Source organism: Lepeophtheirus salmonis, chromosome 6, assembly GCF_016086655.4.
Source record: "Lepeophtheirus salmonis chromosome 6, UVic_Lsal_1.4, whole genome shotgun sequence".
NCBI classification, from domain to species: Eukaryota; Metazoa; Arthropoda; class Copepoda; order Siphonostomatoida; family Caligidae; genus Lepeophtheirus; species Lepeophtheirus salmonis.
This window is the reverse complement of record NC_052136.2, coordinates 36,875,401-36,893,274: the sequence shown is the minus strand read 5'-3', so window position 1 is coordinate 36,893,274 and position 17,874 is coordinate 36,875,401. Positions and strand designations below refer to the sequence as shown.

The window sequence follows — 17,874 nt, the reverse complement described above, 5'->3', positions numbered from 1 at the left end:
CATTTAGGGGAGGAATTATCAGGGCGACCTTCATTTCAACAAGGTTAATTTCATCGACATTTTCATACAATAAACATTACAATTCGAGATGTACCGATAGCAAAATTTCAGCCGATTGCCATGCAGGCAATATATATGTGCCCAACAGGAATAAGTTAACTCCTGAGCAGGGAAAGGAACTAATTCTTATATGATTTTAATTTCAAATTATTTATCCCTAATTGTAACCATAATTAAGATTGATATATTTAAATCTTTTCTTGTCAAGCCTTCATTAATAAAAGTTAAACATTAAAAAAAAATAGATCGATTTGTTGTTTGTGAATATAATTCCGATATATATATAATATTATTGAAGTATCGACATTGGAATTGTTTATAAAGATAGTATCAGAATCGGTCCACATTTTGCTATCGGTAGATCTCTAATTGTAATGTTTATTAAATGAAAATATCGCTCAGAATGAATGTGGCTGTGATGATACTCACTAAAAATAACTTTGCTTAAATAAACGTACACCAAATAATACATATATTTGCCATTAGTCATTCATTTGTGACTGCATGTGCCACAGCAAATATATATATATATTTATTTATTTCTGTGTGTGTTGAGAGTATGTAAATGAACCTAAATATAACGCATAGCTGTACTTTGTACTTATACAATATAATATATAAAACGTAAGGAAGCATACGACTATTTCGTAAAATGTGTGTGGAAATTCACATTTATACATAATATATAAAATAATAACAAAAATTAACGGTTCTTTGTTACTATTTGAAAAAAGAAAAGAATTTTTTTTCTTTCTTTTTCTGTTCTCCTTGTTTTTATATTATTAGATAATTATCAAAAATCTTAAACAAAGTAAAAGTTTCTTTCCGGTTCTTGTTATTCGAACTTTGTCTGATAATACTGCAACAAACTAACTACGTACTTATGTAGAGCAGAATAGAGTAGGCATATTACAGAGGTACAAAGCGAATCATTCAACTTTGTTTCTAGGAAGGGGTGCACTCGTGAAACCATACTCGTGTACAGTGTACAAGCTTAAAGCATATACTTTTTGATAACGAACAAATAAGGTACATTTTTGGGGGAAAGGCTGAAAAGGAGTACAAAATTAAGGCTACATCAGAGAGTTCTTTATGAATATATCAATATGCCTCGCTATTTCAGAAATCCTGCAATAGACTGTCTCAAAATACCCTTAGAGTGGAATTTTTAAATAAAAGAAAGAATTTTCTTTATAAAATCTAGGATAAAGTAGATAAAACAAATTTCAAAGATGTTGATATAAATTATTATAATATGATAATTGATTATAAAGCTTAAATTGCTTTTTACTCTTTGACTACATTTTATTGTAAGACTAGTTATTAGGCGTCAACGAACATACAAATTTTGCTTTAATAATATGGAAGATAACTCCCCAAGAGATCCTTGGTCTTACTCTACGTTTTTTATATACACGCTCACTTGCAGCTACTTACTCAATACTATGACGTTCTCATTGAGTTGATGAGCCAGGGATTATGTTTAGCTTGTTGCTAAACATAATCTAAAGTCACATTCATGTTTTTTAAAATTCTATATAAAGTACTTCCCTTTTTATTTTTATTTTTTAAATATGAGTTGAACTAAACGCTTGCGATGTACAATAACTTTATACAGTGTTTCCTGTATATGATCCCCCATTTTTTTAAATATACTGTTTTGGTTGTATATGATTTACAATATAAATACAAATAAAATTTGCTTTATTGATAACATAACGATAATTTAGTCTGTATTAACGCCCTTGCTCGATCTTGAATTTTAATAAACAAAACTCAAGACAAGGAGATAATATGTCCAATATACTTTTTGGTCATTCATAGTAATATTAATGTAAGGTTCTGGTTTGGGAATACTATATTGGCCTTAGGTAGTTATAGTTTTTGTAAGACCGAATTAATTTCATTAGTGTAAAATTCAACTTGCCCCCAAAAAATGGGTCTTATTTCGTTATACAGTTTAACCACGGTATGGACCGAAATACAAATCACATTAGGATGAACCGGGAAATAGTTATGTCCATATATTTATGAAATAGATAAAGCCGAATATTTCATGGACATATTTCCATCGATTCAAGGCTGTGTCTTCAAATTTCGGGGATAAGTTGAGATACCCACGAATGTACACTATAAGCTTTATAGCTTCTATTTGATTTATTAGAAGATACATCAGGGCCCGATATTACGGCATCTTTAAATAAAATCTGTCAATTTTTAAATATGTAATATTTACAGGCTTGTTACTTTAAGTCCAATTTACGACCAGTTTTTTTTGGCTAATTCTAAAAACTATGGGTGTCGCACAGTGTATATTTTTCGGAATAAAAAGTAATTAAAAAGTAACTCTTTCAAATCATTTTAATTAAGGTCATTGAAATCTTTTTTTAACATAAATACCACCTTGACTATTAAAAAAGGATGCCACATAAAAATTCCTAAAAAAACAAGGATTTGATCCTTTTTTTCTTGAAAAATAATTCAAAATTGAATTTAAATTTCAAAAATTTATTTTAGCCCTGGAAGACTCGTGGTAAAATTCTCCTTGTTAGAAACACTTCCAAAAGATTTAGCAGATAATTTATTAATATAAATTAACTATAATTATTCCTCAAAGAATACAAAAAATTTAATAGCCACTCAATTTTGCACAAAATCCTTCTGACTTGCTTTAAAGTTGACGGGCCACATATTATGTTGTTGAATAAAAAAACTTGTCGAAAGATTATTGCAATATTTAGACTATATATGTATATGATTGAAATGGGTTGACTTTCAAATATGAATGGTGTGACTATTGTGAATCAATAATAATATATTTTAAAAAATCAACTATTTTATGACTTTAAACGTGCAGATGGAAAAAGAAACACCGTAAAAGACACACGCAAATGAAAAAACAAAAATTGTGTGACCAAATAAAATATTATCATACAACAAACAAAAGGTAAAATTTCGAAAAACACAAATAAAAAAACGAGGTTTTTTTTTTCATGCGTTTTTGAAACAAATTGTAAGAAACATTTATATGAAAGTAATTTAGTATTAATACCTTTTTTTTAATATATATGTATCTAAAAATTAATTAATCAATTAATTATATAGATTTAATATCATAAAAACATAGGTTTTATTGCTGAATTTAAAGAAGGGCATTGGGGCCATGGTTTTGGATCCGTACTTGATTAGAAAAAGTGGGTAGTCCACAAAGTGTAAATTAAATATATGAATTGATATATATATATTTTTTAAAGTAATATGAAAAAAAATATGTATATTTAAGCTGTGTGAAAGGCCCCTGTATCTTATTTTTAAAGCTGTTAAAAATTATTTTCTTAATTTACATAAGGATTTTTCCGATGAAAATAGATTTTTTTTTTTAAATTACCTTTTTTTTAAAACAAATCCTTAAATGGATTTTGAAAAAAACAGACGCGCCCTGGGGGACCCCTTCCCTTAAAAGTAGATAAGTATGTAATTTACAAAAAATGCTTTTATATTATATATACATAATTAATTAATTAACTCTCTTGATTTAATCATAATTTATATAATACATGAAACAGAAAAGATATAAAGAATGATATACTTACGTCCAGTCAAAGGATGTACGAGTGGAGGTTGAGATAAGGTCGGCGCTGGAGGGGCCTGCTTTGGTTTACTAACTTTGGTATTACTCTTAGCGAACTCTAGACGAATGGTTTGTGGGGAATCCGGATCAAAACGAACCCCTTGCTATAAAAAATAAATAGGTATTATTAAATAATATATGTCGTGTACAAGTTGTAGTTTCTTCGTGGGATAAATGGCTAATTTAATTACTACATGAGTCATTTTAATTACTCGTAATGCTCCAAAGATTTTGAATTCTTCAGAACGAGTCCGAGTCAAACGTAAAATTGGAATAATAAACAGGGGAATTAGGCCTAAATTATGAACAATAGCAAACTATTATCCTGCAAGAACGATACTTAGAGTTTGATAATTTGGGGCTTTTTCAAGGATTTACAACACGGAACGGACCAAACGTGAGACGAAACTGATTTTAAGGATCAATACAGCCCTAGAAATTGTTTTAAAAATAATCACAAATTATACCTTTAAATTATCCGACAAACCAAGGAATATTCAATTAATACCTTATTTCCAAAAGGGGGCTCAAAATCCTGCTACAATAATTTTACACTCCCTACACGAAAGGCTATTTAACAATATACCCGATGTCTTGTCTGGAGGAGGACAAGAGGTGACCAGAGACACCTCTGGCCATCTGTTTGTTACGTGCAATCCCAGGAACCAACTCACTAGCTCACTATCTATCTTGTTCATTAGGTTAAAAGTGTTATCAGTAGAGAAGTGAAAACCCACCATTTCTAATCGTGTGAAGATACAATTTGCTGAACAGACTACTCATGTTAAGGCGATGATTTAATTTTTACACGCCGAATGCCTTCATTTCCCCTTCTTTTGTACTCATTTGCATTAAAATATTTAAAAAAATGGGTCAGTTTATTTCATTTCAGGCTACAAAAAAAAACTGAGTAGGCCTAAACGAAGAGCTAAAAGGTATTTGGAATACCTTATTCATCACAAGTACTAATCTAAATTATTCATCTCAATTTTGAGTTACAACTTGTAACCGAAATATATATAAATATAGGTGTATAGGTACATTAAAGACAAGTATGTGTGTGTGTTTAGTAGAGCAGAAGGAGTTGCGTGCTTCTTCATTCTTATATTCTTTAAGAAGTAGTTATAATTTAGAGTTGGAAATATACAACTACTAATATAAGAGTATCGAATTTCATTTATATAAAGATCCTCTTAATTCTATATCAAACATACATAAATATTTCTTCATTATTAAAATATTACTTCACATCAATACGTAGAAAAGATGTATTTAATGGTATAATTATTGTGTCTTATGTACATAGGTATAGAGTATAAGTAGTATGGACGATATACAATGTACATGGTGGAACGTATATAACTTTTTTTTTCTACAGTTAGTACCCTAAAACGTCATATGAATACTACGTGATTAGTCTTCTCACAATACTAATATATGTGTACGTGTTCCGAATATATCCAATACTTTTTCGACTAAAAATGTCTTTGTGGGCCAGTTTACTTGCACTTAAAAAGGCCCCTTGCACCCCCTTTCAGTTCAGTCTAGCTCTTGTCTTGTTCAGTAACGCATATCAGTTCTAAAAACTTATAAATTACCGTTCTTGATAACGTCACTCAACATTATTTTTTCGTTGTTTAATCAGTTTTAGTACTAAGAGTCCCAAGGATCGGTCTTAATACTGGACTGACCCGAACCAAATAAGTAAGGACTGACGCAACACTAGGTGTATGAAGCGTTAGTGTTTCGAGTGGGAGATTCTTGATGAAGTTTTATTTTATAAAATGCAGTTTTAATTCTGGTTGTTTGAAAACTTGTAAAGGACAATTTTGTTCTGGAACCGGTATACCTACCAGTACTACCGGATATCATATCAATATTAGATTAGAAAAATATATAGATAAATTACATTTTATAGAATATGTGGGCAGAATCCCAACACTAACTCTTGTTTCCGCACCCAGAGGACAAGACCTGTAAGGAGCCTATCAAATTGAATGAACTGACAGCCTATTCCTAATTTAGGAATAGGCTATCAGTACTTGTATGCGGCGATGTCTTCCCTAACAGACTCAACACTGTAATTTATGTATAGGGAGCTCATTTTACATATTTTTTTTTTTTGCATGTAATATTGATATGGTATACAGTTGACTTCATGCAATATTTCCTATATTTTTTCGACAAAAAAAATAGAGAGCAAAATGCCGTGAAGGGCAATTCACATACACTTATAGGAATCTATGTATACATAATTTTTGATAGGTGTGGGGTATAGGTCAGAAATGGGAGAGCATTTTGAATACCCATTCCATATAGCACCGCTCTAAATGCGTCAGTACCTCCATACCACTATACAGGCAATTAAGATCAAATCGTCGCTTGGATCCACTGGCAATTTTTTCATGATACAACTGTCTGATGGTGTCTCTTGTTTTAACAGCAAAAATAATGTTGTGTCAAAAATATCAAGTGAAGTTTTGGGCATCATGGTGACAGCTGTTCCAGATATAAAGAAGATTGAATTTACAGAGGAGGATCCATGTTGACCCATGACGATGATTTAAGTTCAGAACAACATGGAGATTTCAAATCGAGAGGTCACAAATCTTTCAAAGCATCGACCTTGGATCAGGCAACAAGAATCAGCACCTTGTCATGTCCCAAACAGGTCAATGAAGTGCCTGAGTGAAAGAAATATGGCCACCAGCACTCCAGATCTTAATCTACTGGATTTTTTTGCTGGGGCTACGTTGAACTTTAAAAAAATCGAGAATATCATACCATCAAAGATTCTCTGATGATCTCCATCATGGAGACAATGAATAACATGCCAACAAACATGGAGGTAGATACACCAAATAGCCTCTTTTGCAACATTCATATCTACAATTCAAGTCCATTTTCCCGTAAATCTGTCGAAAATGTGGTCAGTGAAAATATAAAGATTTTCGAAAAATACACCGATTTGATTTTAACAGCCGTTAGTACCGCTATACTGAACAACTCTATCCTCAATAGGATTATTTATTTTACAAGTCCACCCTGTGTATGTAATAATACCATGTCTTTAGAAAATAGCATGAAAAAAAAAGAAAAAGAAGATATATGTACCTAATATTATTGATTTCTATCTAATTAAATATTTATTTTGACATTCAAAATATCATACGTAAATATATAATGATGATATTTTTTTTTCTTTATTTCATGTTTCTTCCAAGCTTGTTTTCATTTATGTACGACATTTAAAACATACTAATCATAAAATATTTAATGAATTCCAGGGAGGGGTCCAAGGAAGAAAACTCTATCGTTTATTATTATTATTATATACCAGAGTTTTTTGACTTCATTTCTCATCCATAATATGAATAATAGATGTGGTTCCTTTAATCAAATTATTAGTATGTTGTAACAGTACAATCATACATAAATTTACAAACATACATTGTAGGGATTGTTTAACTTTCTTCAAACAATTTACATCGTCCCGTTTTTGAGTAAATATTCCTTATCTTTGCTCTAAAATCTTTTCTCTTCACAACAATCAAAATTCTTAATCTGTCAAAGTTTACGGCTTCTCAAATTATTTTTGACGTGGTACAAGTTACTTCAATTTGAGAATTGGTAAGTTACTTGTACCGTACCAAATATGATGTTATGAAGCAATTATTGTACTGTTTATATAACTTAGTAACTAGGTTATAAGCTAAAGTATATTTTAAAGCCTAATTTTTAAGGGTTTTAATATCTGCTCAATGGCTTGTTGTGTCACTTTTGTATGGTCAAAGCCGTTTTGGCGTAGTAGAGGCCCATTTGAATGGGGGAAATTTGATTTATTATAAACCTTGGTTCAAATAATTTAAAAGGTGCTCAATTATTTGTGATTTCCCTATTTATTGATTTTTGATAAAATAGGTAAATTACAAATAAACCCATAAAATATTAAAAACAAGTTGAACCAAAATATATTCTCTGATAAACCAAAGACTTAAAAATATATGAAGTATATTTATTTACTCAGAAGTACTATATTTTGGACAGTAGAATGACTTTTCAATCGCTAATTTTTATTTAAAATGAAAATGCTTACAACAGTTTTCGATATTGCAAAATTTTGTTTTTTGATTGTTCCTGAGAAGAAAAATCCTTTATGCAGGGGGAAGTGGAAATTTAACCCAAAAATATGACTGTCTAATATGTTTTATAGTATAAAAAATGTCCTTCCATAGTGTGATTTCCTGACCACAAAATCTGAAGATGAAAAAATGGCCAATTTCGACCCAAAAATCATATTTTCCCAAATTAATATGGCATGCTCTAATCCAAAAATTGCATGACAGGCCTTTAACTCTGCTAAAGTCAGTATTTTAATTGTCTTAAAACTTTATATGGGGGAAAAAAGTACTGACCCGAAAACGGAACAGTCTAATGTTCATATATAAAATATAATAATTATTATAAATCTACGTAAGATGATCGATAATGAAATAAAAAGGAAGGGGAAAAAAAATAATATTACAAAATCCTCTCTTTTATCGCTTTTCTTTGAATATTATGTATAATTACGTTATTACAATATACTTTACTCTACCTGTAAGTCTTGCTTGGCTGCATCAGCACCTGCTCGTGTATTGAATGTGACGAATCCAACAGGCTGAAATGACATTTAAAATAAAATAAAGTTATTACATATTGTATATATAGGCTATAATATGTACTTATTTATTATAGATACATTTATGACAATCACATATTTTGATTATACACACATACAACAAGGTGATTCAACCCCCCCCCACACCTTTTTCCGCCTTCCAAGGGCGGAACAACAGATGTGATCAAAGTTTGCAAATCATTCACTTTTTCTACTACTATCAAGAGGCAACAAATGATTAAAGTAGTTTATATATAGATAATAAATCATTGTTAATCGTAACGCCACTTGTATAATAGGGGAAATTCAAAATGGGGCCCTATTATTACTCTCAGTACATACTTTATAAACATAGTTCAGTTAGTTATAGGTGGGGAAAGTATATGTTGGTAACTTTGAGAAAAGGACAATATATCTGCTGATACAGATCAACATAGTGCTCAATTCCCGCTAATTATTATTTATTTTCAAAATATGGAGGACTCCTTAATAAAATGCGCTATTTTGCAAGATACGAACATAATCTTTTTTTTTTTTTTTTTTAAGTATGAAATTGTGAAAATGTGTAATTTGTGGTGAGTTATAATTAAAACAATTTTGAATACAAATCCAGAAAATAAAAATCCCCCATTTCTACATCATATATAAATACAATAGGCGTATCACGAAGTAAGTGGCTGGCCAATTGCTAGAAATATATATTATGGAAAATAATTTGGTATATTTGGCCTTTAATAAATAAAAATATTATCTAAATTTATTTTATAAGTTAAAAATGTTATAAAATTTTTTTTTTTTTTTTTTTTTATTTTTTTTCAATCCTAGTCTCAAATATACGGGAAAATTGATAACGATGTTGATATTGCGGTCAATTATAGGCTTTGTGTTCAAAATTCTGGGATCCATTGAGATAGACAAGAAAATTAACTATAATTTAAATCAAGGATTCTCAACAGGCAGTCTGCTGTTGTTATAAGTTACCTCAATTGTGTTTTTATGGCAACACACTGTAGCCTTGGAAGGGGGCGAATCAATTGCTACGGATCCTAGGAAATATTTTCCTTATTTCATCACAGTCATTTACATCAACCAACATAAACTCCACGCTAAATTATTTATTAGTAAAATAGATCCAATGACCGATTTCAGTGTTCCCTCTTTTGATCATATATTTAAAAAAATATTCAAATGTAAGTGAATTTTATCATGTTTATATTATTTACTGTGCAATTTAAGCTCATGGTTCATTAGTGTGGCCCAGGAGATGATATCTTCATCTCCTTTGAGCCATCACCCAATTTATTTTGAGAAGGTTGAATTAAAAACTTCATTTGACTATCAAGAAAGGTGGTTAAATTAGCACAATGTACCAATGAAATCCTGCTAATTGCTTGTGCAATAAAGGATGGATCAGAATCATCTAGGTAGATTGAAATTAACGATAATAATTCGTCCATGAACAGAAAATATGTAATACAGACTAATATTTTCACGAAACTAATATGGGTATTTTTGATACTTTGGTGATTTTTTTTTTTTAAATGGCAATTCACATGAACTTACCGGGGTATATGCAGGATTGGTGGTGCAAGGGAAGGGATGTGTTCATAGTTCAGATTTAAGTAAATTTTCTTTTAATAAATGACAATTTTGATAATTATTTTGTCATTTGCAATAATATACATTTTTATGAAGGGGAGTTTATTTTAGAAATTTTGAGGTGACGTCATTGGCGTTTCAATATTTTTATAACGTAATGGGCTTGCTCGTACCGGTTCAAATACCAATAGTATATAGTACAGTTTAAATATGTGAATATCCCCGTCCCACAAAGCTACCAATAACCCGAATAACACAAAAAGGGCATAAACTAATTTTCTATTCTTTTTAAATACTTGAAAACATTTAAGTACACTTGTTGTATGACGTAGGTATTTAAATTATGCTTAAAATAAATATAGAATAAAAACGTGAGGACTTACAGATGAAGTTTTACCATTTTTACTCGTAACCTTTAGAAGAGATCCTTCATAGCCCTATATAAAAAGATAAAAATAACATATATATTATTCATATTTTTTGAAACGATCTATCCATTTTCTTTTTAAATCATTAATTTTTTTGATGTGTTAAACCACAAGTGTTACAGCCTTAAAAACATACATGTGTATGTATCCAAAGACAACTGTCCTTGCAAACTACACAATGTTGAATGTAAATATATTAGGGTGCTTTGTTTTTCTTTGTATTTCGAATAGGGTTAGAGCGAAGTAGTAGTTTTTTCTTCAAGTTGCGCAAAGTTTGATAAATGGGAACAAATTATATGATTGTTAAATATAAAATAGTGCTGTTTTTGTATATTTATTGACTATATATGGACCTACTCCTCCTTATTATAACTTTATTCGAGGCTTACGTCCTAAATATGACATTGTAGTACAATGACCTTTTACAGGTTATAAACTTACTCCATGACAACTTTTTTGCACTATTTGTAATTGAAATTCTAAAAAAGTTGATAAACAAACCACCCTAACTTATGTATATCTATGAATAATATTACCTCATAGGCTCTGAAGAGTAAATAGAGTTCGCGAGGTTTAGTATCCATGGGAAGGCCACTGACAAATAATGTACGAACCTATTTAAAAAAGATAAATCATCATGGGATTAATTATATAATGTTTATATTTAGATACATAATATTTGTATGATTGTCTTTCAAGTGGAAAATGGAGATGACTCTTTGTGTGAATGTGTGTACCTGGTCACCCTTGAGTGACTTTATCGTTATTTTTGAACAAGAACAACGGCAGATATGTCTTTATTTATACGTACATCATATATTAGTGATGAGTCGACTTGAGTCGAACCAAACCGAATCAAGTCATTGAATTAGCATAGGGGAAGAAGGAGAAACAAAATAACTGGCAATTTTTTCCAGTGTAATTATTACGAGGCCGTAAACCAAAAAGGATTACAGGGGTCGACATCCCAATCCAGGGGTAATAAGGATAATACCTGAGGTCAGGGATAATTTTACCGCATACCTGGGACAAAGATAAATTTGATTTCGAATCTTATTTTTGTAGAGAAGAAATTCTACGGGAAAATAAATTATATGAGGGGTCAAATGGATTGCGGGGCCCTCTGCTACACCATGGGTTGTAGTGGTTCTAGGCCAGTCATGTCCATTTATTAATTTCGATTCAATAAAATACTTTTGATTTGCATAAATAAATAAAAAAAGATCCCAGAACGTTTATCTTTGCCCAGGCCGTTCCCGCTAGACCCGGCCATTGCCTCATTTATTACCCTTGTCACTATTCAAATTATTATTCGGCATCATGCATAGGCTATGGTTAGGGTCGGTGGTCCTAATTATTAATTTATTTTGCACGTGTACGAGTGGTATTGGAATTTATTTGCAAGGACTACTGAAGAGAGGGGCTTGAGACAGAATTGAGTTCACTTGAGTCCTTTTACTTGATTGCATATGATTATTTATGATGTCAAAAAAGTTAAACAATCAAAACAAATCAATGAAGGAAAAATAATAAATGAATTAAAATTGATGGGTACAGTCAACAGCTGTTTCAATTCTGTCTCCATCCCCTCTCTTTATTAGTTGTATTATATAACTATTCCATTTAGTGTGTGTTTGTGTATTATAGTCACTGCCCCACTGGTGTGCAGTTTGTGCAAATAATGATCAGTAACTGTGAGATTGTGCAATTTGTTACAAGCCCCTGGCATAAGTAGGACTAGTCTGTCTTCTCAAAGATTAGAAAAGAAGCACCTCATTAGAAATGGTCATTCATTAGAAAATCCCTTAATGACAGCGTGGTCAGTGCACACAAAACGTCATTTGATAAGATAAACTCAGGAGATCAACCAATAAAATATTATGATGAAGTCGACGCAGGTTTTTCAAATTGAAAATTTGAATTGACTCTTATTTAAGACGTGCTGTCGATAATGGTTCCAGTGGACACAATACTATCATAAAACATTATTAGATTGTAGAGACTTATGACGTAATACGCCCTTTATTTATTTAAAATGTGTGTTTGTTTGTTATTTCGAATTATTCCGGTAAATTAAAGACACTCGTAGATAATTTTAGAGAAAAATTGTAGTAAGGTAATAATATTCTACTTAAATATCTTCTTTTTTTTTGTATATCAACATGAGGATCAACAACCGAGAATGATTTTCCAGTTGGATTATTTGATTTCCCCTCCCCCCCCCTCTCCTGCCATTCTTTAGACAATATTTTTCATGGCTAATAATGACGATACAACAACAACACCCTACGTCATCTTTCCCTCTTAGTCTATAAAAAAATAATTACAAACATCCGTTGGTTGCTGGTTTGGTTGTTATAATAGATGTACAAATCATTGTGTTCTTTTGTACAAACAATGGCGTGAGAAGTCATTTTGATTTTACAACTTATCGTTCCTCATATTGATATTGTTACATCTGGGTAAGTAGAAGAGAAAAGACGGTTTGCAATGTGGGGCTCAACATAAAAACGATCTTCAAAAAAATTAAGAAAATGAGAAAAATCCCAATATATTGTTTTACTTCAAATATGTATGTATATGTACATCAATCATAATATTTCATGGAGATGTTTGAGACAATTATAGGCTTATTACTCAAATTTGTGGGAATAATTTAGATGCCCAATAATTTAGGATATAGTTTAAAGCTTTTATTTTATTTTAGAGACTTAATTTGCCACTGATGTGGCACATTTTCAAGGAAGAAAAATCCATTGGGGCTACTTTAAGTGCAATTTGCGGAACATCCAAGGAGTTATAGAACAATTTGTTGATAGAACTCGAAGAATACAAATATCATCCACACTTAATTTTGAGAAAATCATTCTAGCTTGCGTATGTGTTGACAGGCTACATATATTATAAAGGAAGTACACTGTTTTACTTTACATACAGTGTATTTTGTTGTCAGCGGTAGATGTTCTTTCTGTTTTTGTTCTAATTAATGCTCTGAACGCGGATTGGTTGTGTTAGAAAGAGCTTCTTTTAAGCTGTTAACAATTCCCTACAATAATGATTGAATAATAGTTCAATAGTTGGGAATAATAGACGAACTACCAGCTGATTTTGAACCTTTTTTCTGTGTATTTTCGTAGGAAAGGTTGCGTAGTACAATAAATGTAACAATTTGACTAATCATGACGTGTTTGAAGTCATTTTTATTTAACTAAGAAGGTATCCTTATTTTTTTAAATATTGTGAGATAGAAGAGACAAGACAGCCCTATGTAAAATAATAATCAATAAATATACCTGAATTGTTGCTTTTGTATCTATTTTATAAGGAAATTAATTTATGACATATTCTTTCAAATACATTGTACATTTTATATACAAAACCAGAGTCAGGTGAGTAAAAAAAAAAGAAAGACATGAAGGAAGGGAGAGAGAAGAGAAATAGATAGAAAGGTATTCTTTCATGATTATTCAAATTCAACTATCATTGGACTGTATTATAACTCCCAACCAAACCTCCAAAAAAGCAATAGAACAGCCCTCAAAATAAGTTTGTAATTAGAACATTCTGGACGAATACTTCATAATTGTAAAATTATTGTTTAATAACATGAGCTAGTTTTAATTCAACCCATTCAAATTTGTTCATAACACTGATAGGGAATAAAAAGAAGGAACAAAATTGACAGCTGAAAACAATGTTAAAGAGATATAGAGTTATTCACCCATGATGATTCAAATGGGACAATGATTGGAATAATAATATACATAATTCACGTCGTTAGTTTGATTGTATATCGCAACCTTTCCTCCGAAAAGAAAACGGAAGGAAAAGGATCAAAGTCCTTTGCAAATAGCGAGTATTTATTATTTAATAATTGTTGGGAATCTTTTGCAGCACCTTAACACGACTTAAGATTTCCCAATTTTTTTACAATAAACCCTTCAAATTGTTATTTTACAATTTTTTTTAAATCTTCTTATAGCTTTTACAAGTTAAGCTAAATTTGTACTAAAGTAAGAATGATAGAAGTGAAAGCTATTCATTTAATAAACCTTGATAGAGGCCAAAATATCTTATAATGAAAAATTCATACTTTTTTCTACATCAAAAATACGACACGTAAGATTTTTTTTCACTCAATACTGCTCAAATCCAAACAATTTCAAATCTACCTCTGCTCGTCGTAATAAAAAAGTACAAGTCCTTTTAAAAGACTTGTAAGATCCATTTAAATAAAGTCATATTCTCTCAGCCTAGTGTATACGTAAAAATTATTACGTACAAACCATCACCGTTTTTTTTGTTTTTTTTTTCTATAGTGAAACAAAACAAAAATATAACATGTGGTCGTGGGTTTTAAATGGCGATAATTTTTTTATTTTACATTCTACTACTTTTTAACGAATTATATTATGTATAAATATTTCGTTTCGAACGGAAGTGAATGTATGTATATAATATAAGTACATGGTAAATACAGTCATATACCTATATCTAATAACACAATAATAATAATAGGTAAATGAAGGTAAAGGCACCTGCTTTTCTTTGATATTTAATCTTTCTTTCTTTTCTTTTTTTTACTTTAAAAAGAAAAAAAATAACTTTGATACTTATTGATTAATATTATAAAAATAACATATATAGACTAAAACTTTTCCCTTTTCAGGTATAATTTGTATCTCTCACAGGTAATTTATTATTGATTATTATTCATAATAATCAAAATAAATAATTAGAGAAGGGAATAAGTAATAATAATCCTGGAACCCCTTGACAGAAAGAATTTCTTGTATATAACATATAATTCCTTTGATTCAAATCCTAATTTATGGATACTTATATCATCCATATAAAACAGGGCACATTTTCACCGGAAAACAGCTGCTGACTGCTGCTGCAATGAGAAATCTTTAAGGCTTCTTTTTCTTTGTAGTTAGGTAAAGTTGTATTATTATTGTAAAGTGCTATTATAACACAGTCAACGGAAATGAAGGAGAGAAAGATTAAATGAGAGAGGAAAAAGGGTACAGTCATAATTATATTATGTACCGTTAGGTAGGTACGTAGAGTTATGAGACATACGGTACGAAATCATGCAGTTTTTCCCCTTCTTTATGTGTATATATGTATGTATACAATCCTACCAGTAAAAACAAACAAACAAACAATAGGCCCTTGAACCCCAACCCCCTATTTAAATACCTAATTAATCAAGTTTTTTGTACATACCTCTTCCTCTCCGTTGACGGTGCTGACAGAGTCTATACTTTGTGACAAGTTCCCTGATGACTCCATATTGCTGCTGTTGTTAGTGGTGGTTTCCTTGTGATTGTTTTTGCAAGAAGAGGATGAGGAAGGCGTCGTACTTGCTCTGGAATTATTATTCAGAATTACTCCACCCCCCTCCAATGGTTGACGGTGAAGTGTGAAGATGTTGTTGTTGAATGTGCTGATGGTGACTAGAGTTAAGTCGAAGTTTTTTATGATCAGAGGTATCGGGTGAAGTCGACAATTGCCCTGAAATTAGACCTACTCCTCCTGGATGGATGTGGTTGATGACCTTTGGAGGACTATGTGCAGCTGAATAGTCACCACTTGCGAACCAAAGGCGTTTAAGAGTTTGGGGTTGTTGTGTTGCTGTTATTGCTACTATTTGTTGATTAGGATGGGTTGGGAGGTTGTGATGATTGTTGACTCCTCCACTAGAGGCCGTCGCCGTTGTCGTTGTTTTTGAGGCCGAACAACTGGCGTAAAGGCTCAATTCTTCCGTCACTGCCACCGTGAATGCAATCTGTAATTCACAAAATCATCAAGAGCTCGTCCTTGGAACGTTTTATTCGTTCTCTTTTAATTTGTGTGTGTTCAGAAGACTTTGCCTTTGATTGAGGATCGGATTGTTGCTGCTGCGCTATTATTTTTCTTCCAGGGAATTGGAGAAAAGGGGCATTGGGGGAGTGTATATAGGTAAAAGAGTGTTGTGGTGTGGAATTTACTCGATTAAACGACAAGGCTAGCTAAAAATGTCAAATGAACGGCCGAGTAAATTTTAAATATATGATTCAACACAATATCAATTATCATATATCAATGTGTAGAGATAGAAACAGAGAGAGAGAGAGAGAGATCTTCTAATTTTTATTCTTGCCTTCTTCCTTTCTGGAACAACGCAAAAAACGGAGTGTTGACTAAGTGGAAGAGAGAAAGAGAGAACGAAGCAAGCGTGTGTGTTGATGTTGTCTGATTATATGTGTCTATATGCGTGTATGTGAAGCTTGAGAGTGTAGATGTGTACGTTGTGTGGATTCACAGAGTCCCTCTAATGGAAACCGCTAAACCGCTACTGACAGAATTCATGGGAAGTTTGTAAAGGAAGGAAGGAAGGAGGAAGGAATAATAAAAAATAGAACGGGTCCTCCTGAAAAGTAAAAAGAGGCCCGCGCACGCATGAAAAAGAAGCTTTCTCCTTGCGCTTGAAAGGGAGAGCCTTTACCTGAAGAAGAAGAAGGTTTTGAGAATCCATGAAACCTTTTTTCTCTTCTCTACCCCCCACATCTTCCCTACTTCCCCCCACACTCAGCCCGGAAAAACTTCATGGCACTTGGGGAAAAGAAGGTAAAGTCAGTCGGCAGATCAATAAAGAGAGCAGTTATAAACTATGTATACTATATACATAGTAAGTAACTGAAGGATCCATCAGACTGTGTACGTAGGAGAAAGAGCTGGCCCTTTTTTTCATATCATCAAAACCTTACATATTGTTGTTTAGACATGATTTTCAAGTTACAATTCTCTCACTCTCCTAAAATCTGCCTTTCCCTCCTTCGTTTAAGTCATTAGAACAAGGTATATAATAATAGCATATATGTTCTTTCATTCCAAACGAACTGAAGGAGAGGGCTTAGCTATATATTAAAAAAAAAAAAATAATAAAGACAGCGACTCCGGGATTAATTTTTCTCTAATTTTTTCTCTATGTATTATATTTTTTTTAAATGTCAATTAGAATCGATTTGAAATAGAAGGAAAAAGAACCTCTTAGATCCATTCATCCATCAAAACAAATCATAATCCTTTAATATTTAATTACCTTTACGAGTAGGAGAATCATAAATAACTACGATTCGGTGAAGAAAGGAGCCAGGCAGAGATTGAATCGATATTATGTCATAAATCATGCAACAGCAAACATCCTATCATCACAGGCGGACTGACTTTTATTTTTTAAATGTGAAATATATAGTTGTTTTTTTTTCTAATCGGTTTCACCATTCATCATCGATTAGTTGGTCCTACCTATCGCTTTATTTTCTTCATTCCTAGCTCGGATTAAAGAATATAAAAATGAAGAAAATAATTAACATTGGTCGAATGTATAATAATAATTCCTACCTACATTAAACTTCAGGTATCTAGTCTCTATGAAAGAGGTTATGTTGAGCATTTAGTAACTACGTCATTTCAACAGTTGTAGTTACCATAAAAGACCAAAGAGG

At 31.5% G+C, this 17,874-nt stretch overlaps 1 protein-coding gene across 2 annotated transcripts in view; it reads right to left on the bottom strand.

Moving 5' to 3' along the window:
- The window catches only part of LOC121119505 (protein couch potato), a 32,155-nt gene extending 15,422 nt beyond the window's left edge, over window positions 1-16,733 (bottom strand). The window contains exons 1-5 of one of the 2 annotated variants that reach the window (XM_071889294.1): window positions 15,611-16,733; window positions 10,915-10,992; window positions 10,334-10,387; window positions 8,289-8,351; window positions 3,654-3,795 (exon numbers count right to left, since the gene is read on the bottom strand). In XM_071889294.1, the coding sequence (XP_071745395.1) occupies window positions 3,654-3,795; window positions 8,289-8,351; window positions 10,334-10,387; window positions 10,915-10,992; window positions 15,611-15,676 (403 nt within the window). In that variant the 5' untranslated portion in view covers window positions 15,677-16,733. The remainder of the gene's footprint in view (window positions 1-3,653; window positions 3,796-8,288; window positions 8,352-10,333; window positions 10,388-10,914; window positions 10,993-15,610) is intronic. The other variant, XM_040714174.2, reaches the window with a different exon arrangement.
- Between the last annotated feature and the right edge of the window lie 1,141 nt (window positions 16,734-17,874).